Here is a 15,216-nt window from a genome sequence, read left to right on the forward strand (position 1 = left end):
TTGCCGGCAGGGCAGCAGAGGCTTGCCCAGAACACTGCTGGCAGGGTAGTTGAGCTCACCATAACACTGCCGGCAGGGCAGCTAAGACTCACCCATAACACTGCCGGAAGGGCAGCTAAGGCTCGCCCACAACACTGCCGGTAGGGCAGCTGAGGCTCACTCACAACATAAGTACACACAAGCTTTGGTAAGAAGTCTTTGGGCCGGCGGCGTCCACTGCGACGTCGAGCATTGCGACTTAAGTACATAACACTGACTCAGTACAAAAACTCATTTGGTATGATTCTCTGCATGATTGGTTTTAACGTATTACACCTATGACTCGTTTGAACTCAATGGGGTTAGTGATTAATGGAATGTTAGTGGTTAAAGGTTAGTCGTATAAGGGACTTTGGTAGCATTTAACCTGTACTGTCTTTGGACTGAGGAAAATGCTGGGTAGAGCAGCACTTATACTACTTGTGTTAATGTCATGCTGCGATCAGGAAGCCTCCAGCCTCAAGCAAGTGGTGGGGGGCATGAGGGGAAGGCTGTGTGGGGGGCAGATGGGGGCTGGGGAGGATGAGGCGGGGCTGGGACCGCTTGCCACCCTTCCTCCCCAGGCCGGCACCGCGCCCTCACGCCAGGGTCGTGGCAGAGGTGTTGATGATGAGGGAGAGGTCTCCTTCCTCCGAGTGGTGAGGGTGTGAGGCCACTATGTGCTCCTTCAGACGGTACTTGCGGTTAAAGCCCTTCTGGCAGATGGGGCACTTGAAGCTGTTGGGGGCGGTGTGGAGCCTCTCATGGCGCCGGCAGGTGCCCGTCTGGGTGAAACGTTTCCCGCAGTAGCGACATGGGTACGTCAACTTGTCACGGGCCATCCCCAGCAGGTCCTCGCTGAAGCACCCAGCCTGCAACCACCGCCACAGTCACCTCCTCTGCCCGCACGCCACGTATCCTCTACCTATTCCTCCTTATCCTTCTCCATGACTTGGTTAGATCATACCTACTGCACACTGATAACTACATCTAGTTTTTTCTGACTCCCTCATAGTAATTCAGCCAATCGCCACAAAGGCTTCAGTAGTAGCTTTTCAAACTCAGATAAACAGTTCGTAAACAAAGTTCTAATGGCCTGTGATGGGTTTTATCTATTTCTATCAGTCAGTGGTATGGTTCTAATTTTAATGCATTGTCACAACCTCAAGAGAAACTCTTACCATCCCACAGCTTATTGCTAAGGCTTTGCCTTCTCTAGCAGCCAACTCATTAATAATAGCTGGACCCAGTTTTACCTACAGGTGATCACTACAACTAAGAGCAATTCAACCTTCAGAATAATACTAAGGCATTAAATTGTTCTGATGTCCAGAAACTGTTCAAATTGTAAATGTCTCAACTTGTTACCAATTGTGGTCTTGGATCATCCTAGTCATGTTTTCTTCACTAATAACTAAATTAGCTTCTCTCTGAGTACTAGAGAATAGCTGACATCTTACTGGATGACTCCTTCAACACTCAAAAGCACCCTGTAAGATTGTGATTCTTAACTGTCCTGCCTGTTCCTACCCCTTCCAAGCCACTATACCCTTCTCGTGCCTTTTCCCCGAACTGATGAAAGAATATACAGTACTGTATTGTCATTGGAATTAATAACAGATACATTGTGGTTTGTTGTCTATATTGACAACTAACTCACTCCCTTAAGAAAGCGGTGCTCACACCTCTTGTCGGTGTGAGCATTCCCAGTTCAGAACCCCCGACTTAGACGATGTTCTCACTAGTCTGGACACCTACAACGCTCTACATTAACAACATCCCTCAAAGCTGGTCTGAATGCATAATGATGCTGATACATCAATCTCTTTGCATTAACTAAACAGTATTACCTTCACATGTCATCAGCGGAACTAACTCCTAGCAACATTATCAAATTGCGGGTTAAATCAATTTAGAAACCAACTGACCTGTTGAATAATTCTACACTTTGGCAGCTAATCTGGCGTGCGGGCAAATTTGTTAGTCACACTACACTACACCTACATCATTATAGGTCTGGCAAGGATTAAATTGTTAGCTTCAATGTTATATTGTTATTCTTTAGTTAGTCAATTAATATTTGTTTTGCAATACAAGTAAATGAAACTGGCAAAGATAAGCTAAACTTAAGAAGGAATTAATAAATTACAATAATACATTAATTGTCTGAGCAAACATTATGAGCAGCAAGCACTCAACTTGCCAAAATATGCTACAATATTACAGTAACTGGAACCTCCACCCATGCAGCAGGCAATCAGCTAGATATTATCAACATTAGAAACATGCACATAACATCTAGTTGGCAACTGTCATACGAGAGAGAGAGAGAAGGGAGAGAGAGAAGGGAGAGAGAGAGAGAGAAAACAGTTCAAAGTGGAGCCATTATATCCAGACAAAGTCATGCTGTGTGTGATAAAGCTCACGCCAGCACAACTTTGTCTACTAAAGCTCATCGTCCATACACTTTTTTCTTTACAATTTTTTTATACATATAACATTAAATGGAATTAATCAATCTGTGATTTTATTCCGTGCTTTGATCATATAACTTTCTTCTCATAGGTGAGCAATTAGTGATGTTCCAAGAGTCCCACGTGTAAACAAAGTGGTGTGAGCTTACTCCACAACACATTCCTCCTCCAGTAGTTATGGTGGTTTGAACCTACCATACGACATCTACACATTCATAACACTTCACTACACATACCACCCTCCGCACTCACTACCATCACTATACTCACTCTTCACACTCAGCCACACCCACACAACCCCCCCCCCACACACACGCAAGCAAGCACACACGCACGCACGTCACATTTGGCTATTGAGTTCGCCAGTAAACGTCAGACAACACCATTAACCCTCATGGCCACGCCTCATCGTTCAACACCACCTTACAACGATCCCTCCCTCATAGTTTGAGGTCGGCGTCCAACACCACCACCAACTCACGACGACCCCCTGATAGTTCGAGCTCGGTATCCAACACCACCACCACCTTAAAACGACCCCCTAATAGTCTGAGCTCGGCATCCAGCACCACCACCACCACCTCACAACGACCTCCTGATAGTCTGAGCTCGGTATCCAACACCACCACCACCTTACAACCCCCTCTCCGTCAGATAGAGGTCATTGCAGTGAATACAAGTAAAAGAGAAACGTACCATGGATGACTCGTCGTTATCGCCCATGCCCGAAGTTGGATCGTCGCTGAAGGAGTTGTTGTCGTCGAGGGGGTCCTCCTCCTCCACCTTGACGTCGTGGGAAGGGGTGGAGTTGCCGGAGGTGACAGCAGCCGCCAAGCCCCCCACACTGGACACCAGGTACACCGGGTGTGGCGAGTCCCCGCTGATGTACCCTTCCTGAAATACAACATACTATGATATACCAGTCCATCGGTAGGAGGAGACGACGAAGTAGCAGACGAAGAAGAGGAAGCAGAAAGGGTGGTGGAAGAAGAGGGGGGAACTGTATCTATGATCTAAACTATTATAATAGTTTCACAGACACGTGGTTACATGAGAGAACGGCATCATCAATCATGAACAAAAATAGCAAAACATTGATCACAATATATTGCAAAATAGCCGTTAAAACTGCAGACGTTACCATATATAAGGAGGCCGTACAGCAAGTACTGCAGAGAGAGAGAGGGTGGAAGAGTAAGGGGAAGAGGGAGAGGGGGGGTGGAAGAGTGAGAGGAAGGAAGAGAGAGGGGAGGGAGGGAGGAAGAGAGAGAGGTAGGCAGAGGTAGAAGTGGGTGCCGCGGCAGAGCTATACACTCACCACGTCCCTCACAACACTGGCACACTCACTACAACAATACAAGGAGTGACACAACTCTACACAAACTGGCCTCGCATATTCACAGGCGCAAATCAACATAACAAAAACCAGGAGAAATCATACAGTAATATTAATAACCAATATACTGTAGTTGCATGATAAATAATAAGAAATAATAACACAATCGAAGAGAGGAGGTGCAGCTCCCGCCTCACGTGCTGTCTCGACTGTCTTAACCTTAACTGCAACAAATTCGAAAAACAGAGAAAACAAAAATGAATGGTCAACAGATACTCAGAGTAGGAACTGGGGGAGTGTCTACAGGGTGGGAACTGGGGGAGGGGTGAGAGGGTGGGAACTGGGGTGGGTGAGAGGGTGGGAACTGGGGTGGGTGAGAGGGTGGGAACTGGGGAGTGTCTACAGGGTGGGAACTGGGGTGGGTGTGGAGGGTGGGGACTGGGGGAGGGTGGGAACTAGGGAGGACGGGGACTAGGGGGGGGGGTGTACACACACTAGGGAAGACAGGAAGATAAGAGACGAAGCATCAGAGCATCAGTCCATGTGTGTGCGGGGGGGGGGGGGGGGGAAGGGGTCCAGGAGACTTACGATGAAGGTGGTCTTGGCGTCCTCCTGGCCTCGGTCAAGCTCGATCACACTCTGCGCCACCTAGAACACAGTCCCCGGTATCAGTCCCAGGTACCCAGCAACAGTCCCCGGTATCAGTCCCAGCTACCCAGCAACAGTCCCCGGTATCAGTCCCAGGTACCCAGCAACAGTCCCCGGTATCAGTCCCAGGTACCCAGCAACAGTCCCCGGTACCCAGCAACAGTCCCCGGTATCAGTCCCAGGTACCCAGCAACAGTCCCCGGTATCAGTCCCAGGTACCCAGCAACAGTCCCCCACCCCCATACACCTGCTTCCCCAGGTAAAAAAAAAAAATAGGTTCAACTTGCTCATGAAGTACTCTCACGATCCAAGTGTGAGTACTTTGTGATCTATGTACCAAGTGATCTTTGGAAAAGACGAATGTTGTCGTGTCTGCTTGTGGACTGTTATCCTCGGGGATCTCAGTGTTGGGGCAATATAACAACTCTTTCAAGACACTAACAACCAGCATCTATCAAAGATCACACCAGTTCTGCCCCCCAGATAAACACTAGATAACAACCGCAGCCTGAGCAGTAACACCAAAATAATAGACAAAGTAATGTCACATTTATAAATGAACACATCTATGAATGATAAAGAGCTTTGTTAAATTTCCATTGTGAATTTAATGGATGTCTCTCGATAACTAATACAAAGAGTATGATCTCACTTTTCCTCTCATCACAAATCTACCCTTCTACCCTTCCCCTTCTACTCTCCACCAGCCCCTACTACCTCACCCCTTCCTCTTCCTTTCCCTCAACCCCCCCCCCTCTCTGTCTCTCAGAACACAAAATATACACGCCCGGAAAAACATACAACCCAATAGTTTTACTAGTGTTGCTTTGATGCAACACTGTAACAAAGGTGTTGGTTAAGTTGTGTGTCACACCTGCCACGCCTCCTCGTGCCACACCTGCCACGCCTCCTCGTGACACACCTGCCACGCCTCCTCGTGACACACCTGCCACGCCTCCCTGTGACACACCTGCCACGCCTCCCTGTGACACACCTGTGTCTAGCCACGCCCTCTTGTTATAACATTATCAATGCTGAATCTTGTCCGATTCTGAGATCATCTTATTTGAGGCGAGGTGGGGGTCGTTCTAGGCCCCCTAGAGCTGCACACACCAGCTTGAGGTCTGATGTACGTTGTGATGGAGAGGAATGATTACTAGAGTGGAAGGAGGAGAGAAGAAATGGGCAGAGAAAAGGGGGAAAATGCGTGGCTTGAGGATAAAGTGGGGTGGGGGAGATGGGGGGGGGAAGAAACCCCCAAAACTTGATGTGGGCGTTTATAAATGTGGTAGGGTGGGGGTGGGGGGGGTGATGGGGAGGGGTGAGCGAGTGGGGGTGTTGCTAGGAGATGATTTCTTTGTTGACAGACATACATATATGCCGCAAACCCCCCCCCCCCCCCCTCATCTCCCCCTCCCACGCAAAAATACACTTAACATAATGTAATTAGTGATGCAAGTGAAGTGACAGGTAGGGTGCGGTGAGGGTGACATGGTGGGGGGGGGCGGTAAGGGTGAAGGGGTGGGGTTCTTGGTGCAGGGGGATGGGTGGGGAAGAGAGTGAGGGGGGGACGAGAAGCAGAGTGGGGGGGAGGGGGTCGCAGGTGTCACTGGATGGGGGAGAGTTAGCAGGTGTGTGTGTGTGTGTGTGTGTGTGTGTGTGTGTGTGTGTGTGTGTGTGTGTGTATTCACCTAGTTGTGTTTGCGGGGATTGAGCTTTGCTCTTTCGGCCCGCCTCTCAACTGTCAATCAAATGTTTACTAACTACTTTCTTTTTCACACACCACACACACCCCCCAGGAAGCAGCCTGTGACAGCTGACTAACTCCCGGGTACCTATTTACTGCTAGGTAACAGGGGCATCAGGGTGATAGTAACTTTGCTCATTTGTGTGTGTGTGTGTGTTTACTATTTATATCTGCAGAATCGAGCAATTAGCTCTTGGACCCCGCCTTTCTAACCAATTGATTGCTCCTCTATTATGTCTACTACATAGCAGATCGTAGCAGCTGTGTAACTCCCAGGTACCTATTTACCGTTAGGTGAACAGGAGCATCAGGGTGAAAGAAACTTTGCCCATTTATGTCTACCCCTTTTTCCCTGGGGATCGAACCCGGGTCCTTAGGATTACGACCCCAGAGCGCTGTCCACTCAGCCGTATGTGTGTTGGGTGGATGGGGGAGAATAGGGGGGGGGAGCAGCTTCCCGTGGCACGCGTCACTACCCCACTTGTGTCCCACCCCCCACCCCCCCCCCTCCCCACCTTACCCACTACCCGCACCCACTCGATCAATACCATGACCCCCTGTGGGGCCCCGGGGTTACCCCCTGCCTGTCCCAGCACTGTCCCAGCTTGTCCCAGCACTGCCCCAATACATCTCAGTCTGTCTGAATACTGTCCCAGCCTGCTCAGCACCGTCCCAGCCTGCTCAGCGCCGTCCCAGCCTGCTCAGCACAGTCCCAGCCTGCTCGGCACCGTCCCAGCCTGCTCAGCACAGTCCCAGCCTGCTCGGCACCGTCCCAGCCTGCTCAGCACAGTCCCAGCCTGCTCGGCACCGTCCCAGCCTGCTCAGCACAGTCCCAGCCTGCTCAGCGCCGTCCCAGCCTGCTCAGCACAGTCCCAGCCTGCTCAGCGCCGTCCCAGCCTGCTCAGCGCCGTCCCAGCCTGCTCGGCACCGTCCCAGCCTGCTCAGCGCCGTCCCAGCCTGCTCAGCGCCGTTCCAGCCTGCCCCATCACCGTCCCAGCCTGCTCAGCACCGTCTCAGCCTGCCCCATCACATACTGGACAGAACTTGAGACGGTAAAGGTGCGTTAAAATAGGTGATTGAGAGCAAGAGTGGAAGTGTAAGGGTGCTTCAAGGTGAGGTGTGAGGTGTGAGGGGTGAGGTGTGAGGGGTGAGGGGTGAGGTGTGAGGGGTGAGGGGTGAGGGGTGAGGTGTGAGGTGTGAGGTGTGAGGGGTGAGGTGTGAGGGGTGAGGGAGGCTCCGCTAACGACGTAGGGGCTGCAGGAGAGGAACCCGTGTTCTCCAGCCCGTCTGAGAGACACTCTCCCTAGTTTGGGGTATTGTATCGATTGACAAGAGGCTGAGTGAGCGCCAATATTGATCCCAACACTACCACTGTAAGAGGGTTTAAAGGGCTAGGGGAGGGGGGGCAGGCATAGGCATGGGGTTTAAAGGGCTACGGAAGAAGGGAGCAGGCATGGGTAAGGGGTAGGTAGCCAAGGGGAGGGGAGTTATGACTTGTAATGGGTGGGAGAGGGGGAAGGAGGATAGAGTCCATAGGTAAGGTAAGGCGTAGTGTAGTGTAGTGATAGGTAAGGGGGTGTAGTGGAGAGCAAGAGGTGGTTATGGTGGAGTGGGAGCTGGGTATGGAGGCGGTCAAGTGTGTGCTCCCTGAGGCGGAGTGTGTAGGGAAGGAGGGAGAGGAGAGCTGGCGAGGATGGAGGTGCATGAGTCTTGTGAGGCGGTAGGTACGTGTACCGTGTTGTGAGGTGGTAGGTACATGTACCGTGTTGTGAGGCGGTAGGTACATGTACCGTGTTGTGAGGTGGTAGGTACATGGGGCTACATGGGTGGGTGAGGTGTAGGGGTGAGGGAGTGTGGTAGCACCACACTGGGTGAGGCTCCAGGCGCCTGGGCCACGTGCGACACCACCACCACCACCGCTGCTGCTGCCCGGCACGCCTCGCGCCCTCCGATCGATATTTCCAACATGTGTGTGTGAGTGCCGCCAGGGCACACGCCCCGTCCACCCTCACCCTGCACCCTACACCTGGGCACTACCGCCACATGTGGCAGGGTCCAGGTGTAGGGTGGGCCCCATACCCATCCCGTGAGTGGTGGTAGTAGGCCCCCCCATACCCATACCGTGGGCGGTAGTGGGCCCCATAACAATCCCATGGGTGATAGTGGGCCCCCATACCGTGGGCGGTGGTGGACAGGTTACAAGGCACACAGTGGGAGTGAGCAACAAGGCACTAACCTGCCTGCTGGTGTGCCAGTCACTGACTCGGTAAACTATTCACTTGCTCCCTGCATGGCATCGTGGCATCCACCTGCATGGCACGGTCCACATGGCACTACTCCCACCCACCCCGCCACATGCCTAGATAATGACAGTGTTGACACGCCTGCTGCCTAACTGCACTTGCTGACACCATGACAGGGCGCTGACCACTGGTCTGACTGTCTAGGTAAACCACTTACAGTAACACACGAAATAAGTTAATGAAGGAAAAACATAGTTAAGGATATCCAAGGCCTCAGTGATGTATCTTCCAGGGTCTTTCAGGAATGCAAGGAAGAGTCCAGTTAAACCTTGTCAAGTAGACGCCATAACCATTTTGGGTGCCACTTGCAACAGTGTAGAGGTCAGCAAATATAGTGCCAGTAGGTAAGGTAACCTCAAGGTAAGGTAGGCCCTTGAGCAGGGAGAGAGAGACACCACAAGACCATTGAAGTGCAAACACCAATCATACTCATAATATGTCCATACAAATTTTTCAGTCGAGACGGGTTATCCAATAAATTCAATTTTAATGATAAAAGGACAGATTGGACAAAATAAACCTGGAACTTTCAAACATCCAGAGGGAAACCTGTTCTAAGTAATAACTCTCCCAGGCAAGGAATACAACAACACACTGGCAAAGCATATAAGGTGTGTGAGAGACATGTTCCTTTGCTTACAGCCAGAAAGAGCAGCAGCAGCAGCAGCAGCAGCAGCAGCAGCAGCCGCAGCAGCAGCAGCCGCAGCAGCCGCAGCAGCAGCAGCCGCAGCAGCCGCAGCAGCAGCAGCCGCAGCAGCAGCAGCAGCAGCGTAGAAAGAGAACGCAGACGGTACTCCAGAAGAACAAACAGACCAGTTGGCCTAACGTCCCACATAATACAAGTTTTGCTAGAGTAATTGAGTGTAACATCTGCAGTTGTATGGAGACCAATGATCTCCACAACCCAGGTCAATATGAAGGGAATATCATGCCTTTCGCAGCTACTCAACCACTATGACAAAATCACTGATGTATTTGAAGAATAACAGAAGGCAGGTGTGGTATACACGGACATAGCAATGGTATTCGATAAGTGTGACCATGGAGTGATAGTTGACCAGACCACACACTAGAAGGTGAAGGGACGACGACGTTTCGGTCCGTGCTGGACCATTCTCAAGTCGATTGTGAGAATGGTCGACTTGAGAATGGTCCAGGACGGACCGAAACGTCGTCGTCCCTTCACCTTCTAGTGTGTGGTTTGGTTCACATACTTCAGCCACGTTATTGTGACTCCTCGCCTGCACACGGAGTAATAGCACACACAATGAAGGCACTAGGAATAACAGGTAAAGTGGGGCGATGGATGTTCAATTTCCTGTCAAATCAGACACAAGGAGAAACAATCAATCAAATCAAATACAAGCACAGTGAAAAGCTCAGTACCTCAGGGCACAGTCCTTGCACCGTTGATTTTCCTCATTCTCATACGAGATACAGACGGTCACCAACTTATGACCCCCCCCACGCCCCCCCCTCTCCTGGTGTGACTGGACCAGCCATCATATGACCAAACCTGCTGGACAATTCATTAAGCCGGGCATATAATAGTCTAGACAAATCTGCTCTGGCATTTCTGTGTCCGTTTCTAGGATTATATAAATGGTGTGTGTATCGGCAGTGACGTCATAGTGTTACAGCCGCCAGGAACAAGTGTGTTCACAAGGTGCTGTGGTGTTGCTTGTAAGTGTTGCTGAGTGTGTGGAGGCTGAGGCCAGGAACCCGTGGGCGAGGGGCAGCCATAGAGGACACCGGCCTGGCTGGTGGCTGAGTGGACGATGGTTGGGGGACGCCGCCCCCTCCTCCCTCTCCCCCCCTGGGACACTCACAAACGGGGGGGGAGGGGGGGCGGTGGAGTGGGTGTTCTCTTGCTAGCACCACCTTGTGTCTTGCTACACCCACCACGTCGTCTCCTTCAACACCACACTCACCACTACCACGCCAACCACACCCTCGCCAACCACCACACCACACCAACCACCACACCCTCGCCAACCACCACACCCTCGCCAACCACCACACCAACAACCACACCATCACCAACAACCACTAAGATAGACAAAATGATAACGTTAAAACTCCGGTCTGAGTTTTTCTGCAGTTATCCCTGAGTCACTACCTTCCGGGGTGCAGGATTTCCAGCGGCTGGTTGTGCAGCTTCCAGAGGGAAACCCCACGTGGCTGGCACTGCTGCTGGCCCTCTAGGGTGGAGGGTGAGCCACGTGGCTGGCACTGCTGCTGGCATTCTAGGGTGGAGGGTGAGCCACATAGGGTGGAAGAGGGGATAAGGGAGATAGTTAGGGTAGAGCGGGTTGCTTTGGGAGAGGAGAGAGGTCTGGTTGTTAGTGAGGGGGTAAGGGTGGCATGTACCCCTCGCCCCTCACTGATCAATACTGCCCACGCGCCAGGCCCGGCCCCAGTGCCACGCCTACACTCACACACTCACACACACACACACACACACACACGTCTCTTATTGTTATAGTTTCAAATGTAGAGATGATGGACCTCGATAAGCTCAGAAATCTGTACACGATTAAATTGACGGGTGAGAGGCTGGACCAAAGAGCCAAAGCTCAACCCCTGCAAGCACAACTAGGTGACTACACACACACACACACACACATATATATATATATATATATATATATATATATATATATATATATATATATATATATATATATATGTGAAGAGACATGAATCATGAAGGTGGTCGACGTTGAAGAAAGGAACTTGCCAATATGTGAGTTAGGGCTGACATAAGACATCACATCACATATGTGAGTGAGGGCTGACATAAGAGGTAGAGCAACCATCAAGGGCAGACCTGGTCTACACAGAGCAAGATGAACATTGAGAGCACTGAACCTCTAACAGCAATAGTGACCAGAGAGTATTGATCACCGATTATGTGGTTGTGGCCAGAAGAGGACAAGCAGGCTATAATGGAGAAGACATGAGAGTAAGACAATTCTTCAAGGGAGAATAGAAATCTATCTACTTCAAGAAATAGATTTTAGGATTTCTATAGAAATCTAATCTATTTCTATCTCCATAGGAGATAGACATTAAGAAACAAGGAAAGCAAAACGAAATTTTTGTACAAGATAATAAATGACAAAGAGGCTAAAGTGAGATTTGTAGAGCCGTGAGAGATTAAGACTGAAGACAATTAGCAGGTTGAGAGGGTCTGGTAGCTGAGTGGAAAGCGCGTGGGACTCGTAATCCCGTGGCCCGGTTCGATTCCCGGCGCCGGCGGAAACAAATGAGCAGAGTTTCTTTCACCATGATGCCTCTGTTCGCCTAGCAATAAATAGGTACCTGGGAGTTAGACAGCTGTTACGGAGCTGCTTCCTGTGTGTGTGTGTGTTTGTGAAAAAAATTAGTTAGTAGTTAGTAACAGTTGATTAATTAACAGATGAGAGGCGGGCCGAAAGAGTAGAGGTCAACCCCTGCAAGCACAACTAGGTGAGTACACACACACACACACACACACACACACACACACACACCACACACACACACCACACACACACACCACACACACACACCACACACACACACACACACACACACACACACACACACACACACACACACACACACACACACACACACACACACACACACCACACACACACACACACACACACACACACACACACACACACACGCGCGCGAGTGACATGTACGACACCTTCAACATTAGAGTCCTATATAACTGCATGTGAATAAAGAAAAGAACAAGAAGAAACAGTTACAGCCCCGCCCCCTGTGCCAGGTAAGTCCACCACGGGCTCACCATAGCCCGTGCTACTTGCAACTTTTGGTTCCCAGTAGCTGAATCTTAAACAAGTTAAACAACAAAGAAAAGAAAGTGTCGACTGTGATAACTTGCACAATGTTAAAGGTAAGTTTGGCAGGAGGAGCGAGAGAGTAGTTCCTCTCTATTGAACTCCTAATGTTAGGATGTGTGTTAGGAGGTGGAGCGGCGCCTGCAGGCTCATACACCAGGGGGGGGGTGTATACACATACACCAGGGGGTGTAAGTATACACATACATCAGGGGGTGCATGTATACATACCCCTCTCCCTCCCAACACCCTCACCATGCCCACTCTTACCACTTGGTGCTCTAGTGTGACCCGTGCCCCCCCCCCCACACTCCACACCTGTAACACCCCCCCCCCCAACACCCACCAACACCCCCCAACACCCACCATCACCCACCATCACCCACGCTCAACCACTGCACCACTACAACATAATAGCATACAAACAAAAGGAACAGCAACAGGACTATAGGTCCATCAAGGCAGCTCCTATGGATATGCACCCAAACTCATTCACATACATGTCTAACCTACGCTTGAAACACTCCAGTGATCTCCCCCGTGAATTATGCTACCTGGTAATTTGCTTCATAAGGCAATAACCCTATGTCTAAACCAGTATTTACCCAGGGCACTGACCCAGCCGAGAGGTGGGTGAGCCACATCCGGGCTAGTGTAGCTAAGTGTCGAGGTGTGTGACCACACCCTAGTGTGACCAAGTGCCAGCCAGCTGCCACACAGCGGGGCACCCTCACTATAATACCCAACAACAGTCCCTGAATCACGTGTGGGGCTGACACCAGTTACCCCCCCACCCCTACCCCATGTACCCCCCCCCCAGCAAGGATGGACATGCTCCTTGATGGGGGGGGGGGGTACCCCCACCCATCATGGAGGGGGTGTAGGGCCCCCACACCTACCATACACACACATATGACTAAGCCTACCAGTGAGACACTTTCAACCCCACAGAGAGTTCTCTCTGTGTGTGTGTGTGTGTGTGTGTGTGTGTGTGTGTGTGTGTGTGTGTGTGTGTGTGTGTGTGTGTGTGTGTGTGTGAGAGGATGCTGCTAGTGCCCCCCCCCCCCACGAGATCAATACTACCCATGCTCACTCTGGATCGAAACTGTGGCGTCAGACCTGCCCTGAGTGAGGGGAGAGATGGGAAGGGGAGGTGAAAGGTGGGTGGAGATGGGGTAGTTATGGGGGGGGGGGTCACTACCATCACCGGTGACCCCCCCTCCCACGCCCAATCCCTCCACCACCTTCACCATCCTCCGTCACTATCACTCCTCACCACCCGAATGAAATGCGCATTTTACCTTGCGTTTGTTTCGAGGATCAACGTCCCCGCGGCCCGGTCTCAGACCAGGCCTCCTGGATGGTGATCTGGTCAACCAGGCTGTTAGACGCGGCTGGTCACAGCCTAAACTTACGAATCACAGCCCGGTTGACGGAAGCATTTAGAGGCGTTCATCAAGTTCTCTTTTGAACGTCGTGAGAGATCTGCTAGATAAGTCTCTCCTGTTTAGGGCTCTTGGAGTCTCGGGCTCTTGATGTTGATAGAGTTCTCTCTCTCAGAGTACCTGTTGCACCTCTGCTCTTCAACGGGGCCATTCTGCACATCCTGCCATGCCTCCTCGTCTCCTGTGGTGTTATTTCCGTGTGCAGATTTCGAACCAGTCACTCGAATATTTTCCAAGTATAAATTATGCTTCTCTCCCGCCTGCGCTCTAGAGAATACATATATAACAATTTTTAAGTTGTCCAAAATAATTCAGATGTTTTATTGAGTGGATTTTAGGATCAAAAGATCTTTGCACGTTCTCCAGGTCAGCAATTTCTCCAGGTTTGAATGGGTGTGTAAGTATACCAGAATATTCCACCCTAGAGAGCACTAGTGTCTTGAAGTGTACTAGTGTCTGCTTCACTCATCTGGAGCCAGATTCACGAAGCCGTTACGCAAGTACTTATAAGCATGTACATCTTTCCTCAATCTTTGACGGCTTTGGTTACATTTATTAAACAGTTTACATGCATGACAACTTCCAAATCAACTGTTGTTATTATTAAAAACAGCCTCTTGGTGCTTCCGAGCTCATTAACAGTTTAATAATTGTAAACAAAGCCGCCAAAGATTGAGAAAAGATGTACAGGTTCGTAAGTGCTTGCGTAACTGCTTCGTGAATCCTGGTCCTGGCATCTCTGGCTTGAGAAGTTGTTGTTATCCAACCTGTCACTGTTGTTGCAGTTGTGACGGCTACTGTGTTGTGTTGGTCAAGAGTTAAGGTCTTCCCACGTGAATAATTCCCGAGTTTATGTTGCTTTTTCCTTCTATACGGTGATTGGACTGCCTTATATATATTTAGTTCCCGTCTTTATATTTTGGTGAGAGTTAAGCATCGACAGTGAGAGGTAAAGACAAGGAGGTTCACCAAGGCTCTGCCACCACAACAGCTTCACCATCACCAGCACAGACACACACACACACACACACACACACACACACACACACACACACACACACACACACACACACACACACACACACACACTCCACAGATCACCAACACCGTAATTTGGGTTGAATGATCTATATTTGGAAGAGCAGGGGCTCAAATGGGATAGGGGAAGGATGGGGGGGATATACCTGGCGGAGGGGAAGAGGGGGGGGGGGGAGGGGGCGCGAGGAAGGGCCTTATCTTACCCAAGATAGCCAAGATAAATACACACCTTGTTGGGACCATGTGCATGTGTTGACGAGTCCTGCCTTGTTGGGGGCTGTGGTGGTGGTGATTAGTGGTGGTGGTTGGTGGTAGTTAGTGGTGGTAGTTAGTGGTGGTGGTTAGTGGTG

The 15,216-nt window shown here is 50.5% G+C and overlaps 1 protein-coding gene across 4 annotated transcripts in view; it reads right to left on the reverse strand.

Moving 5' to 3' along the window:
• Positions 1-15,216, reverse strand: part of LOC123762034 (B-cell lymphoma 6 protein homolog) — a 64,323-nt gene that overhangs the window by 12,156 nt on the left and 36,951 nt on the right. For 3 of the 4 annotated variants that reach the window (XM_069335797.1, XM_069335798.1, XM_045748221.2), the window contains exons 3-4: positions 4,417-4,476; positions 3,189-3,386 (exon numbers count right to left, since the gene is read on the reverse strand). In XM_069335797.1, the coding sequence (XP_069191898.1) occupies positions 3,189-3,386; positions 4,417-4,476 (258 nt within the window). The remainder of the gene's footprint in view (positions 1-3,188; positions 3,387-4,416; positions 4,477-15,216) is intronic. The other variant, XM_045748222.2, reaches the window with a different exon arrangement.

This window comes from Procambarus clarkii, chromosome 34, assembly GCF_040958095.1.
Source record: "Procambarus clarkii isolate CNS0578487 chromosome 34, FALCON_Pclarkii_2.0, whole genome shotgun sequence".
NCBI classification, from domain to species: Eukaryota; Metazoa; Arthropoda; class Malacostraca; order Decapoda; family Cambaridae; genus Procambarus; species Procambarus clarkii.